The 15,561-nt window shown below is 48.7% G+C and overlaps 1 protein-coding gene across 6 annotated transcripts in view; it reads left to right on the top strand.

Annotated features, from left to right (window-relative positions):
* Positions 1-15,561, top strand: part of SMARCA2 (SWI/SNF related, matrix associated, actin dependent regulator of chromatin, subfamily a, member 2) — a 604,189-nt gene that overhangs the window by 313,791 nt on the left and 274,837 nt on the right. For all 6 annotated transcript variants that reach the window (XM_033925235.1, XM_033925226.1, XM_033925254.1 and 3 more), the window contains exon 24: positions 8,715-8,881. In XM_033925235.1, the coding sequence (XP_033781126.1) occupies positions 8,715-8,881 (167 nt within the window). The remainder of the gene's footprint in view (positions 1-8,714; positions 8,882-15,561) is intronic.

Raw genomic sequence — 15,561 nt, forward strand, 5'->3', positions numbered from 1 at the left:
GACCCGGGTAAGCAAATTGCAATCTCAGTTTTGCCAGTTTATGGCATCCCGGTGTCCTTGGGTGCAGGATTTCCTCCAAGAATTGGGTGGTTGATGGCGGCCTCTCTTGATGTTGTGAGGTGGTTTTGGGGCCCACATGCGTCCTCTTCAGTATGCTTTTCTTCAGAGGTGGTCGCTTCAGAGGCACAGTCTGGATCACCTTGTTCTGCTTCCGGGCTTAGCTCGGGGCAGTCTTCGTTGGTGGCTCCAGACCCCCCCATCTTGTACAAGATGCGAGTCTGGATCAGCCGCAGTGGACAGTGCTGCTCACGGATGTCAGTCTTCTCGGTTGGGGAGCTCAATGACTAGGTCACTCAGCTCAGGGCACGGAGGAGGCTTCTTGATCGATCAGTGTCTTGGATACCAGAGCCATCCATCTGGCGTTGCTAGCCTTCCAGTCCTTTCTGATTGGCAAGTCAGTCAGGGTTCTGTTGGACAATGCCACTGTGGTGGCCTATATCCATCATCAGGGGGGCACCAGAAGCACTTTGGTGGCACAGGAGGTGGCTCTGCTCATGGTGTGGGCAGAGTCACACCTTCAAGAAATATTGCATCCCACATAGCCAGAGTGGAGAATGTTCAAGCGGACTTCTTAAGTCGTCATGTGCTAGATCCCAGAGAGCGGTGTCTAAGCCCCGTGGCCTTTCAGTTGCTAGTGCAGTCTTGGGGTCAGCCCCTCATGGACCTGATGGCCACAAGTCTCAATGCCAAAATGCCCCATTTCTTCAGTCGTCGTAGAGATGGTTAGGCCGAGAGCCTGGATGCTCTGGTTCAATCATGGCCAATGGAGGGGCTGCTGTATGTGTTCTCTCTGTGGCCATTAGTAGGCAGAATTCTTCTCCGCATAATTCGTCATCCAGGCCTTTTGGTTCTCGTGGCTCTGGATTGGCTCAGGTGGCCATGGTACACAGATCTGGTGGCGTATCCTTTTCCTCTGCCTCTCTTGGATGACGTTCTGACTCAGGGTTCCATTCCAATGTTCGATCCGGGTCCCTTCTGTCTTACGGCTTGGCTCTTGAAAGGGGTTGCCTAGGTAAGAAAGGGTATTCAGATAAAGTGATCTCAACTCTCTTGGGGTCCTGGAGGCTTTCTACCTCTCAGGCTTATGTGAGGGCTTGGCGTCTATTTGAGGAGTGGTGTAATGCGCGTGGAGTGGTCTCTTTTTGGCGCTTCCCTGCCTAGCTTCTTAGAGTTTTTGCAGGATGGCCTGGGCAGGGGATTGGCTTGGTCTTCTCTCCGGGTTCAATTTTGCAGCCTTGTCAGCCTTTCTTGGGTTGTTGAAAGGTCAGCAATTGACTGCCATTCCTTTTTTTTTTTTTTATTAAAGATCTTTATTCATTTTTACATCTTACAAGTGTATCAATAAATTGACAATTGAAATTAAATATATCACTTGAATTTCTGTCATATTTTAAAATAATACATAAAATTTAACCCCTGATTCCTGATGTGATTCGCTTCTTGCGGGCAGCCAAATTGCTCAAGCCTCCCTTACGACCCTCTGTTCCTTCTTGGGATCAAAATCTGGTTCTGTCAGTTTTAGTGCGCCTTCCTTTTGAACTATTGGGCGACTGCTCTTTGAAGGACCTTACTCTTAAAGTGATCTTCTTGGTGGCCATTACTTCAGCTAGACGTGTTTCTGAACTGCAGGCTTTCTCTTGTATGGCTCCCTTCTTGGAGCTTTCTAGGGAATGGGTTGTCTTGAGGCCTGTTCCTTCCTTTCTGCCAAAGGTAGTTTCTCCTTTTCATGTCAATCAGGCGGTGGTCCTCCCAGTGTTGGGTAGCTGGGAGGGCTCTTCCGAGCAGAGACAGTTGCGCAAGTTGGATATCAGTCGGGTCCTTCGGTCTTATGTGCAGAGGACCCAGGAGATCAGGAAATCAGATCATCTCTTTGTCCTTCGTAAGGGGGATGGCGCTTCTAAGGCTACTATTGCGCGCTGGATCAAGGAGACTATTGCTTCTGCTTATCTGCTGAAGAAGAAGCCTGTTCCAGAATTTCTCAAGGCTCATTCCACCAGGGATCAGGCAGCTTCTTAGGCTGAGTATTCTCTAGTGCCTCCAGTAGATATTTGCTAGGCTGCAGTTTGGTCTTCTCTGCATTCCTTTGTCAGACACTACTGGATGTTCAAGCACATTAGGAAGCAGTATTCGGTGAATGTGTTCTGGTGTCAGCCCTTCATGGGTACTGCTTTGGGTACTTCATGGGTACCCTTATGGGTACTGCTTTGGTACGTCCCATTCATAAGGACTATACCGGTCTACCAAGCGATACAGAAGAAGAAATTAGGTTTTTGCCTTCTAATTTTCTTTCTGTTAGCTTGTAGACTGGTATAGTCCCCCACCCTATCTGTCTTTGTGCAGTGATTATGGGTTTTTATTTTGCTCGCATGTAGATTTGCGGGTTTTCTGCGGGTTCTAGAATTTTTCTAGGGCCTGTGAGAAGTAAGAACAGCAGCTATGGCTTAGCTGGTGAGCTGTGGGGATGTTTTCTTTATCAGGATTAAGTTCTACATATGTTCCAAAAGTTATTTACAGTTGTTTGTTGTTTTTTTCACTTCTGTTCGGAATGGTTTTTACTGTTTTCAGTTAGTCTTTTCTAGGTTCTGCTTGGCTATTCGGCAGACTGGATTTCTAGGGAGGAAGATATACTGATATACAAGTTTGTTATCCCAGGACAAGCAGGCATGATATTCTCACATGTGGGTGACGTCATCTACGGAGCCCCAGCGCGGACAGCTTTTCAAGCAAACTTGATTGAAGTTTCAAGTTTGCACACTGCACCACGCATGTGCATGCCTTCTCGCCCACTAGAGGGCGCATCCCACCTCGTGGTCCTCAGTTCAATTTTTTCCGCGGAGCCAGAAAGCCCTGTGGATTTGAGCTCCAATTTTGCTGCCTTTCTGCTGCCGCGTTCCGTTTTTTTTTTCGAATCGCGGTGCTCTTATTTCATTGTTTTACTTTCGTTCATCTCTAAAAAAAAAATATATATATATTTTTCTTTTCGTTGGGCTCCGGGGGCTCCCGCCAGCCGTGGCCGCGGGACGTCGGTCGTTCCCGGCCTGTTTTTCCGTACATGTCCCGTCCTGTGACGGGTTTTAAGAAATGCAGCTGGTGTGAGAGGTTACTTTCTATCACTGACCCCCACCGGTGGTGCATTGTTTGTCTGGGCCCGGATCATCCGACAGCTTCTTGTGATCGTTGTGCTACTTTTCAGCCCAGAGCTCTCCGCCGCCGACGGGCCAGAATGGCGGAGTTGTTTGCCGTGGACGCGCCTGTTAAGGCCTCGACGTCGGCCTCGGCTTCGGCCCCGGCCTTGACCTCGGCCTCGGCGCCCTCGGGGGCCTCGGCTTCGCCTCGACCCTCGACCTCGAAGGCGTCCCTCGGGAAAAACCTGCTTCGGTAAGTCCTGTGTTCCATCCCCGACAGCTAAGAAGCCATCCTCTGCCCCGGCTAAGGCGAGTGGGTTAGCGTCGGCCCCGCCTAGGACCCCGGCATCGCACACCCCGAGGGAATACTCGAGACCGAGGTCGCCCTCCAGGGAGTGTGCTCCGGACACGGAACATCCCGTACCTTCGTCGGGGATTCCGGCCTTTCAGGACCTCCTTCCGAGCTCTAATTTCTATCGGAGCTGTCGGGGGCCCTGGAAGTGCTGCAAACGGGCTTCGGTCACGGCTGCCTCGACCTCGGAGGCCCCGACCTCGGCCGGCCTCGGCCCTCGGGTATTGAGGCTTCCACTGACCTCGACCCCGGTCTTGCCCTCGACCTCGACCTCGGGGGTGCCGCCTGAGCAGAGCGTGCGGCCCAAGGACAAGATGCGCCGGGTGCGCCGCATTTCCTCCTCCTCCTCCTCGAGGTCTTCCCGGGGCTCCTCGCCCTCGAGGCGACCTCGGACGGGGCGCCGCTCGAGGAAGCCGAAGCGCCCGCGGGGCTCGCCTCAGCGGCGCGATCGTTCCTCGCCGCTCGGGGGCGAGGCTTTGCAGGTGTCGGAGTTGCGCCTCGATAACCCGAGGCTTCTCCGATCTCCTCCTAGAAGGATTTCACGCGCCGCCTCGCCGAGGAAGAGGGAGAGTGCCCCCCGGACCCCGGGGTCCTCACCCAAAGGTTCTTCGAGGCGGAGAATTTCTCCTTCCCCCTCGAGGCCTTTGGAGCGGGAATCCTGGGGCTCGGGGTCGGCCAGGGATCCTCATTATTCCCACGAGGCCTCTCCCCTTTCCTCGGTGGGGAGGTCGAGAACCCCTTCTCCACCCGCCAGGCCATCCTCATTTTCCACCTTTGTTCAGGACATGGCCCGAGCCCTGGGGTTGGACCTCATGGTGGGTTCTCAGTATTCTAAAGAATTTTTGGAGGAGCAGGACCTCCCTACCCCACCTAGGGAGGTACCTAGGCTCCCCTTGAATAGAGTCCTCCTGCAGACCTTGCTGAAGAACTTGGCTAACCCTCTTAGTCACGTCTGTCCCATCCAAGATGGAAGCGAAATATAGGACGGTGCCCCCTAAGGGGTTTGAGAAGGCGCAACTCTCCCACCAGTCTTTACTGGTGGAGTCTGCCCTTAAGAAAACGCAGCCCTCTCGGGTTTCTGCGGCGGTTCCACCCGGCAGAGAGGGGCGGACCCTGGACAAGTTTGGCCGTCGCCTCTATTCTAATTCCCTGATGGCCACCAGGGTACTAAATTATGCCTTCACCTTTTCCTCATATCTGCGTGGTATGGTGAAAGACCTTCCTCAATATCGTGACTCCCTACCGGACTCCCAGAGAGCAGGATTTGACAAGTTTATGTCCAACCTGTCTCAATTGCGGTTGTACCTCTTCCATGCGGTGTACGATGCATTTGAGCTGGTTTCGAGGGTGTCGGCCTTCGCAGTGGCCATGCGCCATCTGGCCTGGCTTTGCATCCTCGATATGGACCCAAACCTGCAGGAACGTCTTGCAGACTTGCCTTGTGTGGGGTCCGAGTTATTTGACGAGTCCTTAGATGCGGCGACCAAACGGTTGTCGGAACAGGAGCGCTCGTTAGCCTCCCTGGTCCGCCCCAAGCCTAGGCCCCCGCCGCAGAAACCCTTCCGTCCTCCGCCGCGCCGATACCCTCAGAAGTCTACTCCGGCTTTTTCTAGGCCACCACCGAGACGTCCATCTCAGCGAGGCAGAGGGGGACAATCCCAAGCCCCGGCGCAGGGTCCTTCCAAACCCGCGCCCTCCTTTTGACGGGCTGAGCGGAAGGGGCGGGTTCCCCTCCGCGATCTCACAGGAACCCCTTCCCATAGGGGGGCGTCTTCGGTCCTTCTATGTGGCTTGGACCGAGATCACATCAGACGCTTGGGTGCTCCGGACCGTCTCCGAGGGCTACTCGCTCAACTTTGTGTCCGCACCACCGGATCAACCCCCGGGGGCTGCCTCTTACAACCGAGCACAACTTCCCATCCTTCTGGCCGAAGCCAGGGCTCTGTTGAAGCTTCGGGCGGTGGAACCGGTCCCCAAAGATCAGCTGGGGAAGGGGGTTTACTCCCGTTACTTTTTGGTCCCAAAGAAGACCGGGGACTTACGCCCCATTCTGGATCTCAGGAAGCTCAACAAATTCCTGGTCCGGGAGAAGTTTCGAATGCTGTCTCTCCCGATCTTGTATCCTCTTTTAGAGGAAGGGGACTGGATGTGCTCCCTCGATCTGAAGGAAGCGTACACCCATGTTCCGGTGCACCCCGCCTACCGGAGGTTTTTACGGTTCCAGGTGGGGAGACCTGCATCTTCAGTACAGGGTCCTGCCCTTCGGCCTGGCCTCGTCCCCTCGAGTCTTCACGAAGTGCATGGTTGTGGTCGCGGCAGCCCTGAGATCTCGTGGGCTTCATGTATTCCCGTACCTGGACGATTGGCTCATCAAGGCCTCGACCAGGGAGGGTGTTATCTCAGCGACCCAACAGTCTATCGTCTTCCTGCAGAGACTGGGGTTCGAGATAAATTTTCCCAAGTCACAGTTATCCCCTGCCCAGTCTCTTCAATTTATAGGCGCAGTGCTGGACACTGTGCGCCTGCGCTCGTACCTCCCACCTCCGCGGTTGGAAGCCTTGGTGCGGATGGGCCGTCTGATCTCTCAACTATCGGTGGTGTCGGCCCAGCGCATGATGATGCTGCTGGGCCACATGGCATCGACGGTCCACGTCACTCCCTTCGCCAGGCTGCACCTGAGGATTCCTCAGTGGACCCTAGCTTCTCAGTGGCGTCAGGATCGCGATCCGGTGTCTCGTCTCATTACGGTGACTCCTCCTTTGCGAAGATCGCTACGTTGGTGGACCAACTCTTCCAATCTGTCAGGGGGTTTACTGTTTCTCACCCCTCCCTTTCGCAAGGTTCTGACCACAGACTCCTCGGAGTACGCGTGGGGAGCCCACCTCGACGGTCTTCGGACGCAGGGCCTATGGTCTGCCGAGGACCGTCGTTGTCACATCAACGTGCTGGAACTTCGTGCCATCTTTCTGGCGGTTCGAGCGTTCGACCACATCCTGCAAGATCAGGTAGTCCTCGTTCGTACGGACAACCAAGTGGCGATGTACTATGTGAACAAGCAAGGTGGGACGGGTTCTTGGCCCCTCTGCTCGGAGGCTCTTCGCCTTTGGGAGTGGGCGGTCTCCCGGAACATCTTCCTTCGGGCGGTCTACATCCAGGGAGAACAGAACTGTCTGGCGGACAAACTCAGTCGGCTTCTGCAGCCGCACGAGTGGTCTCTAAACACCGGAGTCCTGCGCGAGGTTTTCGATCGCTGGGGGACGCCGCAGGTGGATCTGTTTGCCTCTCCGGAAACCCGCAAACTGCCCCTGTATTGTTCTCGGATGTACTCCCGGGACCGTCTGGAAGCAGATGCCTTCCTTCTCGATTGAGAAGGGAGGTTCCTGTATGCGTTCCCTCCTTTTCCTCTGATCATGAGAACGTTAGTACGTCTCAAATCGTCCGCGGCCACTATGATTCTCATTGCGCCTCGGTGGCCGCGTCAGCACTGGTTCTCCCTGCTGCTTCAGCTCAGTACCAGGGATCCTCTACTTCTGCCTGTGTTTCCTTCTCTGCTGTCTCAGAGTCAAGGTTCAATGTTACATCCCAATCTTCAGTCATTACACCTGACAGCTTGGTTTCTTGCTCCTTAACTTCGCCCTGTGTGTCTCAATCTGTGAGGGAGGTGTTGGAAGCCTCCCGCAAGATTTCGACCAGGCTTTGTTATTCACAAAAATGGACCAGATTTTCCACCTGGTGTTCTTCTTTCCACCTGGATCCTGTTTCGGTTCCGGTGTCCTCGGTCCTGGAATACTTATGGCACCTGTCGCACTCTGGTCTGAAAACCACATCTGTGCGTGTTCATCTTAGTGCCATTTCGGCTTTCCATCAGCACCTGGATGGACGTGCTCTTTCGCTCCATCCTTTGGTGACGCGTTTCATGAAAGGGCTACTCAGGGTTTGTCCCCCTCTTAAGCCTCCTCCCGTCGTGTGGGATTTAAATGTGGTTTTGGCTCAACTGATGAAACCTCCTTTTGAGCCACTCGACAAGGCTCTTTTGAAATTTTTGACTTGGAAGGTGATTTTTCTGATTGCTCTCACATCCGCTAGACGGATTGGGGAGTTGCAAGCTTTGGTTGCGGACCCTCCTTTTACTGTGTTCCATCATGATAAGGTGGTTCTCCGCACACATCCAAAATTTTTACCAAAGGTGGTGTCTGATTTTCACCTCAATCAGTCCATTGTCCTTCCTGTGTTCTTTCCGAAACCCCACTCCCATCCTGGCGAGACGGCGCTTCACACGCTTGACTGTAATAGGGCGTTAGCATATTACCTTCAACGCACCAGGTCTCATAGGAAAGTTCCTCAATTGTTTTTGTCCTTTGATCCTAATCGATTAGGGCATCCTGTTTCCAAGCGCACTCTGTCTAACTGGTTGGCTGCTTGTATTTCTTTTTGCTATGCTCAGGCTGGTCTTCCGCCCCCGGGTCGAGTCACGGGGCATAAGGTCAGAGCGATGGCAGCCTCTGTAGCTTTCCTCCGTTCTACACCTGTGGAGGACATATGCAAGGCTGCCACTTGGTCTTCGGTTCATACATTCACCTCCCACTACTGTCTGGACACATTGTCCAGAAGCGACGGCCGGTTTGGCCAGTCGGTATTGCGTAATCTGTTTTCCTAAATTGCCATCTTCCCACCTGCCCTTTTTTGGTTGGCTTGGAGGTCACCCACATGTGAGAATATCATGCCTGCTTGTCCTGGGATAAAGCACAGTTACTTACCGTAACAGGTGTTATCCAGGGACAGCAGGCATATATTCTCACAACCCGCCCGCCTCCCCGGGGATGGCTTCTTTGCTAGTTATGGAACTGAGAACCACGAGGTGGGATGCGCCCTCTAGTGGGCGAGAAGGCATGCACATGCGTGGTGCAGTGTGCAAACTTGAAACTTCAATCAAGTTTGCTTGAAAAGCTGTCCGCGCTGGGGCTCCGTAGATGACGTCACCCACATGTGAGAATATATGCCTGCTGTCCCTGGATAACACCTGTTACGGTAAGTAACTGTGCTTTCTCAGTCTCCACCTGCTGGTAGCAGTGAGGTATATAACCCATTTGTTAGGACTATACTGGTCTACAAGCTAAAAGAAAGAAAATTAGCAGATAAACTAATTTTTCCTTTTTCTTTATTCTCTCTGTAAACAGAGCTGATCTTTATCGAGCATCAGGAAAATTTGAACTCCTTGATCGCATTCTGCCAAAGTTGAGAGCTACCAACCACCGGGTCTTGCTTTTCTGTCAGATGACTTCACTTATGACTATTATGGAGGATTATTTTGCTTTCCGTAACCTGCTATATTTGCGCCTTGATGGTAAGCTCAGAATGAAAATCTGTTGCTGTAAGAGGATATACAGTAGTTTTCCTAATTTTTTGTAAGGTCTGCTTGAAGTATAGATGGACAAGCACACCCGATAATGTCTGTTTTATTTTTATATTTAATCTTATTTACTAGATTTGCTTTTCAGTAAAAACCATCAGATGAGTTTATACAATTCCAAATTAATTGAAAGGAATACCAATGTTGAATAGGACATTTAAGTAATGGAATGTTCTCCGGAGACAGGCAGGGGATATGCAGCCCCGCTTGATGGTGAAGTCTCTGACTGAGCCTAATGCGTCAGTGCTCTCCCTAGCTATAGTAAGCTTTTAAGCTTACTAAGCATGTGCAGGATTGCCCTATTCCTCGATCCCCCTCCCCTCCTCCTGTCAATTTTTTTCTGACCTGCTCCTACTTAGTTGCTGCTCTCCCTTTCTCTTCAGAAAAACTAGATTCTAAATAATAGTTATAATGCTTTTAGAATAGAAACCCTTTGCTTTCTTGTCTTTAGGACATAATAAAAAATTATATATATATATACACATACATACATACACAAGCTCACTAGCATTTGAGGTTTGTAACAGCAGAGTTCTTACTCTTCTTGACTAAAAGAAATTATTGAAGAAGAACAACTCTTCAAACCACAAGTATTAAAAATAAATATAAAACAAGAAAAAACAGATCAAAGCAGAACTCGGCTGTCGGTTTCCCTGCCGAGTTCAGTAGAGCACCAAACCGACTTTTTCTGCAGTAGCAGTTGAGACCACGAAGACACCTGCTAAGTCTCACAGCTTACATAAGAACATAAGCATCACCTCTGCCGAGTCAGACCATGGGTCCCTCATCCCCAGCAGTCCACTCCCGTGGCGGCCCCCCCAGGTCAATGACCTGTAAGTGATTCTTTTACCTAAAACATTTTATTCCCTAATTGCATAATATCCTGTATAGTAACCCTCTAATTATACCCTTCAATCCCCTTTTCCGTCAGGAAATCGTCCAATCCCATTTTGAATCCCAAAATCGTATTCTGCTCTACCACCTCCTCTGGAAGCGCATTCCAGGTGTCCACCACCCTCTGAGTGAAGAATAACTTCCTAGCATTTCTTCTGAATCTTTCTCCTTTCAATTTCTTTGAGTGCCCTCTTGTTTTTGTTGCCCCCGCCAGTTTGAAGAATCTGTCCCTCTCTACCTTCTCTCTACCTTTCATGATCTTGTAAGTTTCTATCATGTCCCCTCTAAGTCTCCGCTTTTCGAGAGAAAAGAACCCAAGCTTCTCTAGCCTTTCAGCATATGAAAGATTTTCTAAGTCCTTTATCATCCTTGTAGCTCTTCTCTGGGCCCTCTCGAGTATCGCCATATCCTTCTTAAGGTACGGCGACCAGTATTGACTCAGTGATCAGGCAGAATACGGTACAGGGATTCAAACAGGGATTGGACGGATTCCTGAGGGATAAAGGGATCGTGGGATACTGAGGGAGGAGCTGGGATGTAACACAAGTATAGAAAGCTAACCAGGTAATAAGTATAGAAACCAAACAGGTCGTGCATGTGCAAGACCGGAGGGTTAGGTCTTCGATGGGAAGATAGGACTTCAATGAGAAACCAAGGTGGCAAGGGAGCCCCTTCTGGTGATTCAGACAGGTCGTGACCTGTTTGGGCCGCTGCGGGAGCGGACTGCCGGGCAGGATGGACCTATGGTCTGACCCGGCGGAGGCACTGCTTATGTTCTTATGTTCTTACTCGAGATATGGGCGCACCATCGCCCGATACAGTGGCAGGATAACTTCCTTCGTTCTGATAGTGATACCTTTTTTAATAATGCCCAACATTCTGTTCGCCTTCTTTGAGGCTGCTACGCATTGTGTCGCCGGCTTCATTGTTTTATCCACCAAAACCCCCAAGTCCTTTTCTAGTTTGCCTTCCCCCAGTACCATCCTCCCCATCGTGTAGTTATACATTGGGTTTCCTTTCCCTATGTGCAAGACTTTACATTTCTCCACATTGAAGCTCAGTTTGTTCAGGTCCCTTTGTAGTTCTTTACATTCCTCAACAGTTCTAACCCTACCGGAGAGTTTTGTGTCATCCGCGAATTTTATAACTTCGCACTTCATCCCTGATTCCAGGTCATTAATGAATATAGTGAACAGCAGCGGTCCCAGCAATATAGTGAACAGCAGCGGTCCCAGCACTGACCCCTGCGGGACGCCACTCGTGACCCCTTTCCAGTCAGAGTAGTGTCCCTTTACTCCTACCCTCTGTTTCCTGTCTGCCAGCCAATTTCTGATCCATCTGTGCATGTCCCCTTCCACCCCGTGGTTCCACAGTTTCCTTAGTAGGCGCTCATGGGGTACCTTGTCGAAGGCTTTTTGGAAGTCCAGATATACGATGTTTATGGGGTCACCTTTGTCCAATTGTTCGCTTATCCCCTCAAAGAAGTGCGATAGGTTCGTTTGGCATGATCTTCCTTTACAGAAACCATGCTGGTTTGTTCTCATCAGATTATTTTTTTCTATATGCTCATTGATACTGTCCTTGATCAGTGATTCGGCCATCTTCCCCGGAACTGAGGTTAAGCTCACCGGTCTTTAGTTCCCCGGGTCGCCTCTTGATCCTTTTTTGAAGATAGGTGTAACATTCGCTATTCTCCAGTCCTCCGGGATTACCCCTGTTTTCAAGGATAGGTTGCAAATCTGCTGCAGCAACTCCGCTGTTTCGTCTCTGAGCTCTTTCAGTATTCTCGGGTGGATTCCGTCTGGGCCCGGAGATTTGTCAGTTTTTAATCTATCTGTTTTAGTACGTCTTCGAGGCTTACCTCCATGCATGATAATTTTTCCTCTTGATCCCCCTTGAAGATTTTTTCCGGTTCCGGCACGTTGGATATGTCCTCTTTTGTGAAGACCAATGAGAAGAATGTGTTTAATCTGTCTGCCACCTCTTCTTCCTCCTTCACCACTCCCTTCCCGTCTCCCTCATCCAGGGGTCCCACCTCCTACCTCGCCGGCTGTTTTCCTTTCACATATCAGAAGAATGGTTTAAAATTCCATGCCTCCCTGGCAAGTCTCTCTTCATACTCTTTTTGCTTTTCTGACCACGCGGTGACATTCTTTTTAATGCTTCCTGTGCTCTTTCCAATTTTCCTCGATTTTATCCTTTTTCCACTTCCGGAATGATTTTTTCTTGTCTCCTATCACATTCTTAAACTTCATTGGTTATCCATGCCGGGTCTTTTGCTTGATTCTTTTTGCACCCTTTACTAAATCTGGGTATATACAGGTTTTGCGCTTCTTTTACCGTGTCTTTGAATAAGGACCAGGCTTGCTCCACCGTCTGTGCTTTCCTGGAGCTGTTCCTGAGTTTCCTCTTCACCATTTGTCTCCTGGCATCATAGTTCCCTTTCTTTGAAGTTAAACGTTGTTGCAATGGTTCTCTTCCCCTTTGGCATTCCTATTTCCACTTTGAACTGGATCATGTTGTGATCACTGTTTCCTAATGGTCTCACTACTTCCACTTCCTTGGCAGGTCCTTTCAGCCCATTGAGGATTAAATCCAGAATAGCTGTCCCTCTCATTGGTTCCTTGACAAGCTGTTCCAAGAAGCAGTCCCGTACAGCCTCCAGGAACTCCGTTTCCTTGGTACATTTTTAAACTCCATAGCTCCAGTCTATCCCGGGATAGTTGAAATCTCCCATAACTAATTACGATTAAGCAATTAATCAAAATTTTATTAAACTTGAAACTTGTGTTTGCATTTCTACATTCCTGCCTCAACTCGGCTCTCAGTTCTTCATCCTTTGCTTCAGTTTGCCCAGGTGGGTGGTAGTATAGTCCCATCTTTATCTCAGCTCCCTTTCTTCCTGGTATTTTAACCCATAGTGATTCCAGTTGGTCATTTGTCGCTGCTGCATCCACTCTGGTCGAGTGAATGGTGTCCTTTATGTAAAGTGCTACTCCTCCTCCTTTCTGATATGTCCTGTCTCTTCGGTAGAGCTTGTACCCTGGCAGTACTATGTCCCATTTGTTTTCCTCATTCCACCATGTTTCAATGATCACTATGATGTCTAGGTTCTCATCTTTGGCCATGACTTCTAGTTTCCCCATTTTGTTCTTTAGGCTTCTTGCATTGGTGTACATGCAGTTCAAGTCTTGGTATTTTTTCTCCTTGTTATTTTCCTTTTTTTTGTGATATAATTATTTATTAATTTTCAAATGACATTACAAGTATTCATTTGTACTGAAAGTAAATTAGTTGAGATATGACCTATAACAATATAAATCATAAACTATCCAAATAAAATTAAAACAGGAAAAATCTTCCCTTCGTTCTGCTCCATTTTGTCTTCCCCTTGTAGTACACTCCTCCTATCCTCCTCTTGATTTGTCCGGCTCACTTGGTTTTTCAGCTCCTGTTTTGTGCCATTTGTGTCATCCCAGCACTTTCCCCACTCACTATCCTTTTGGGATACTGTCTTCCGAATCATCGACACCTGGTCGACTGTCGGCTTTCCCCTTCTTCTTAGTTTAAAGCTTGCTCTATTCCTCTCCTGACATTGTTTGCTAGTAGTCTAGTTCCTGCCGTGCTCAGGTGTAGTCCATCTCTCCCGAAGAGCTTGTTCTTGCCCCAGAATGTTGTCCAGTTCCTCACAAAGTGAAATCCCTCTTCCTCACACCATCTCTTCATTCAGGCATTTATTGATTATATTTCCGTCTGTCTCTTCACATCAGCCCTCGGTACTGTCAGGATCTCCGAGAACGCTATCCTCTGAGTCCTCATCTTCAGCTTCCTTCCTAAGATCTTGAACTGTTCGGTAAGTGCATTCCTGCTGTAGTCTCTCCTGTTGACATCATTTGTCCCGACGTGGACTATCACTGCCGTCTCTTCCGTCTCTGCTCCTTCCAGAAACCCTAGTTCTGCTTCAAGCCGGCACAAAGGGAAGAGTTAGAAAAGCATATTTCTTCAGCTTCCTCCCCTCAGGGCTCTGTTTCGGCACCAGCAGGGGAGGGTAGTGTCAAACCTATCACATCTACTTCCGTTCCCTGTGCATATCTCAACACCAGATCTGTTAGGAACAAAGCATTTTTAATTAAAGATTGGATCATCAACAAGCAAATAGCTTGTCTTTTCCTAACGGAAACGTGGCTACTGTCTGAAGATGACTCAATAATAAATGAACTTCTACCAGATAATTTTAAAATTCACATGCTAAATCGTGATGGAAGAAAAGGGGGAGGATTAGCAATTGTCGCCAAGGAAGGATTTGTAGTTGAACTATTGGATTCCAAAATGACCAATCAACTAGAAATATTAGCCTGTAAAATAAGCAATAAGGAACTAGAAGATTCCCTTTCTTGTATACTATTCTATGTTCCACCAAAAAGCTGGCCAAAAGCTAGAGAGGACTTCTGTGAATTTGTCCTACATAACTCAATCACTTCATCACATAATCTAATTGCAGGAGACATAAACTTACATCTAGATGAAATAGACAACCCGGAAGCAAATTTATTTGACACCACACGCTACACTCATAATACCAAGCTACCCTCAGCAAATGATCTAGCACAACATTTCGATTCAAAAATCAAAAACCTAAGAAATAACTACTCAACAATTGCTGCATGGCTGCAGTCATGTTGATATGCACAGAGACGAAATACCAACAGACATGATCTGGAGCTCCTTTCACAAGTTAGAAGGGAATAACTACATCAAGTTATACAACAAATACTCAAAATCATACTGTGTACTGGACTCATGTCCCCCAGAAATTATGAAAGCAGCTCCATTAGACTTTAAATTATCTCTATTGAATTACCTAACCAATAACCTAAACAATGGAAAATTCCTCAATAACAATGGTCATATTATAATAACCCCAATCCCAAAAAAACGTAAAGAACCATCAACATCAGTAACCAACTATAGACCAGTAGCATCTATTCCATTTATGGTAAAAATCATGGAAGGATTGGTACACACCCAGCTAATAGAATATCTCAACCAATTCTCTCTTCTGCACAAAACTCAATCTGGTTTTAGGCCCATGTTTAGCACCGAGACAGTAATTGCGGCTATCCTGGACAATTTGCGTTACTTGTTTAGTAAGGGCCTCAACGCCGTAATCATGCAATTTGACATGAGCTCTGCCTTCGACTTGGTGGACCATGGAAAGCTGTTACAATGCCTAGACACCATCTGAATCGGAGGAAAGGTACTGAATTGGTTTTGAGCTTTCCTTATATCACGCACATACCAAGTCCGTTTTAATCCCGATCTCTCAGACACCTGGAGCAATCCATCTGGTGTGTCATAGGGATCACCACTATCCCCATTGCTCTTCAACATTTACATGTCCTCATTGGGTGTGCATTTTTCCCAGCTGGGGATAAAACTATATAGCTACGTTGACGACTTCACAATAATTATCCCATTCACTAACTCTGTCTCAGAAGTCACCCCCAAAGCAACAGAAATACTAAATCGGATGGAGCAATGGATGACTGAATTCAGACTAAAACTAAACTCAGAGAAAACAAAATTTTTCATAGCATCGCCATAACCACTTGTCACTAAAGCATCATTGTGCATCAATGACCTTAGTTATCCCATTCAACCCACTATGTAGATATTGGGAGTAGCACTGGACCAGCGCCTGACCATGAAAGACCAGGTAG

Source organism: Geotrypetes seraphini, chromosome 1 (assembly GCF_902459505.1).
Source record: "Geotrypetes seraphini chromosome 1, aGeoSer1.1, whole genome shotgun sequence".
Classification (NCBI taxonomy): Eukaryota; Metazoa; Chordata; class Amphibia; order Gymnophiona; family Dermophiidae; genus Geotrypetes; species Geotrypetes seraphini.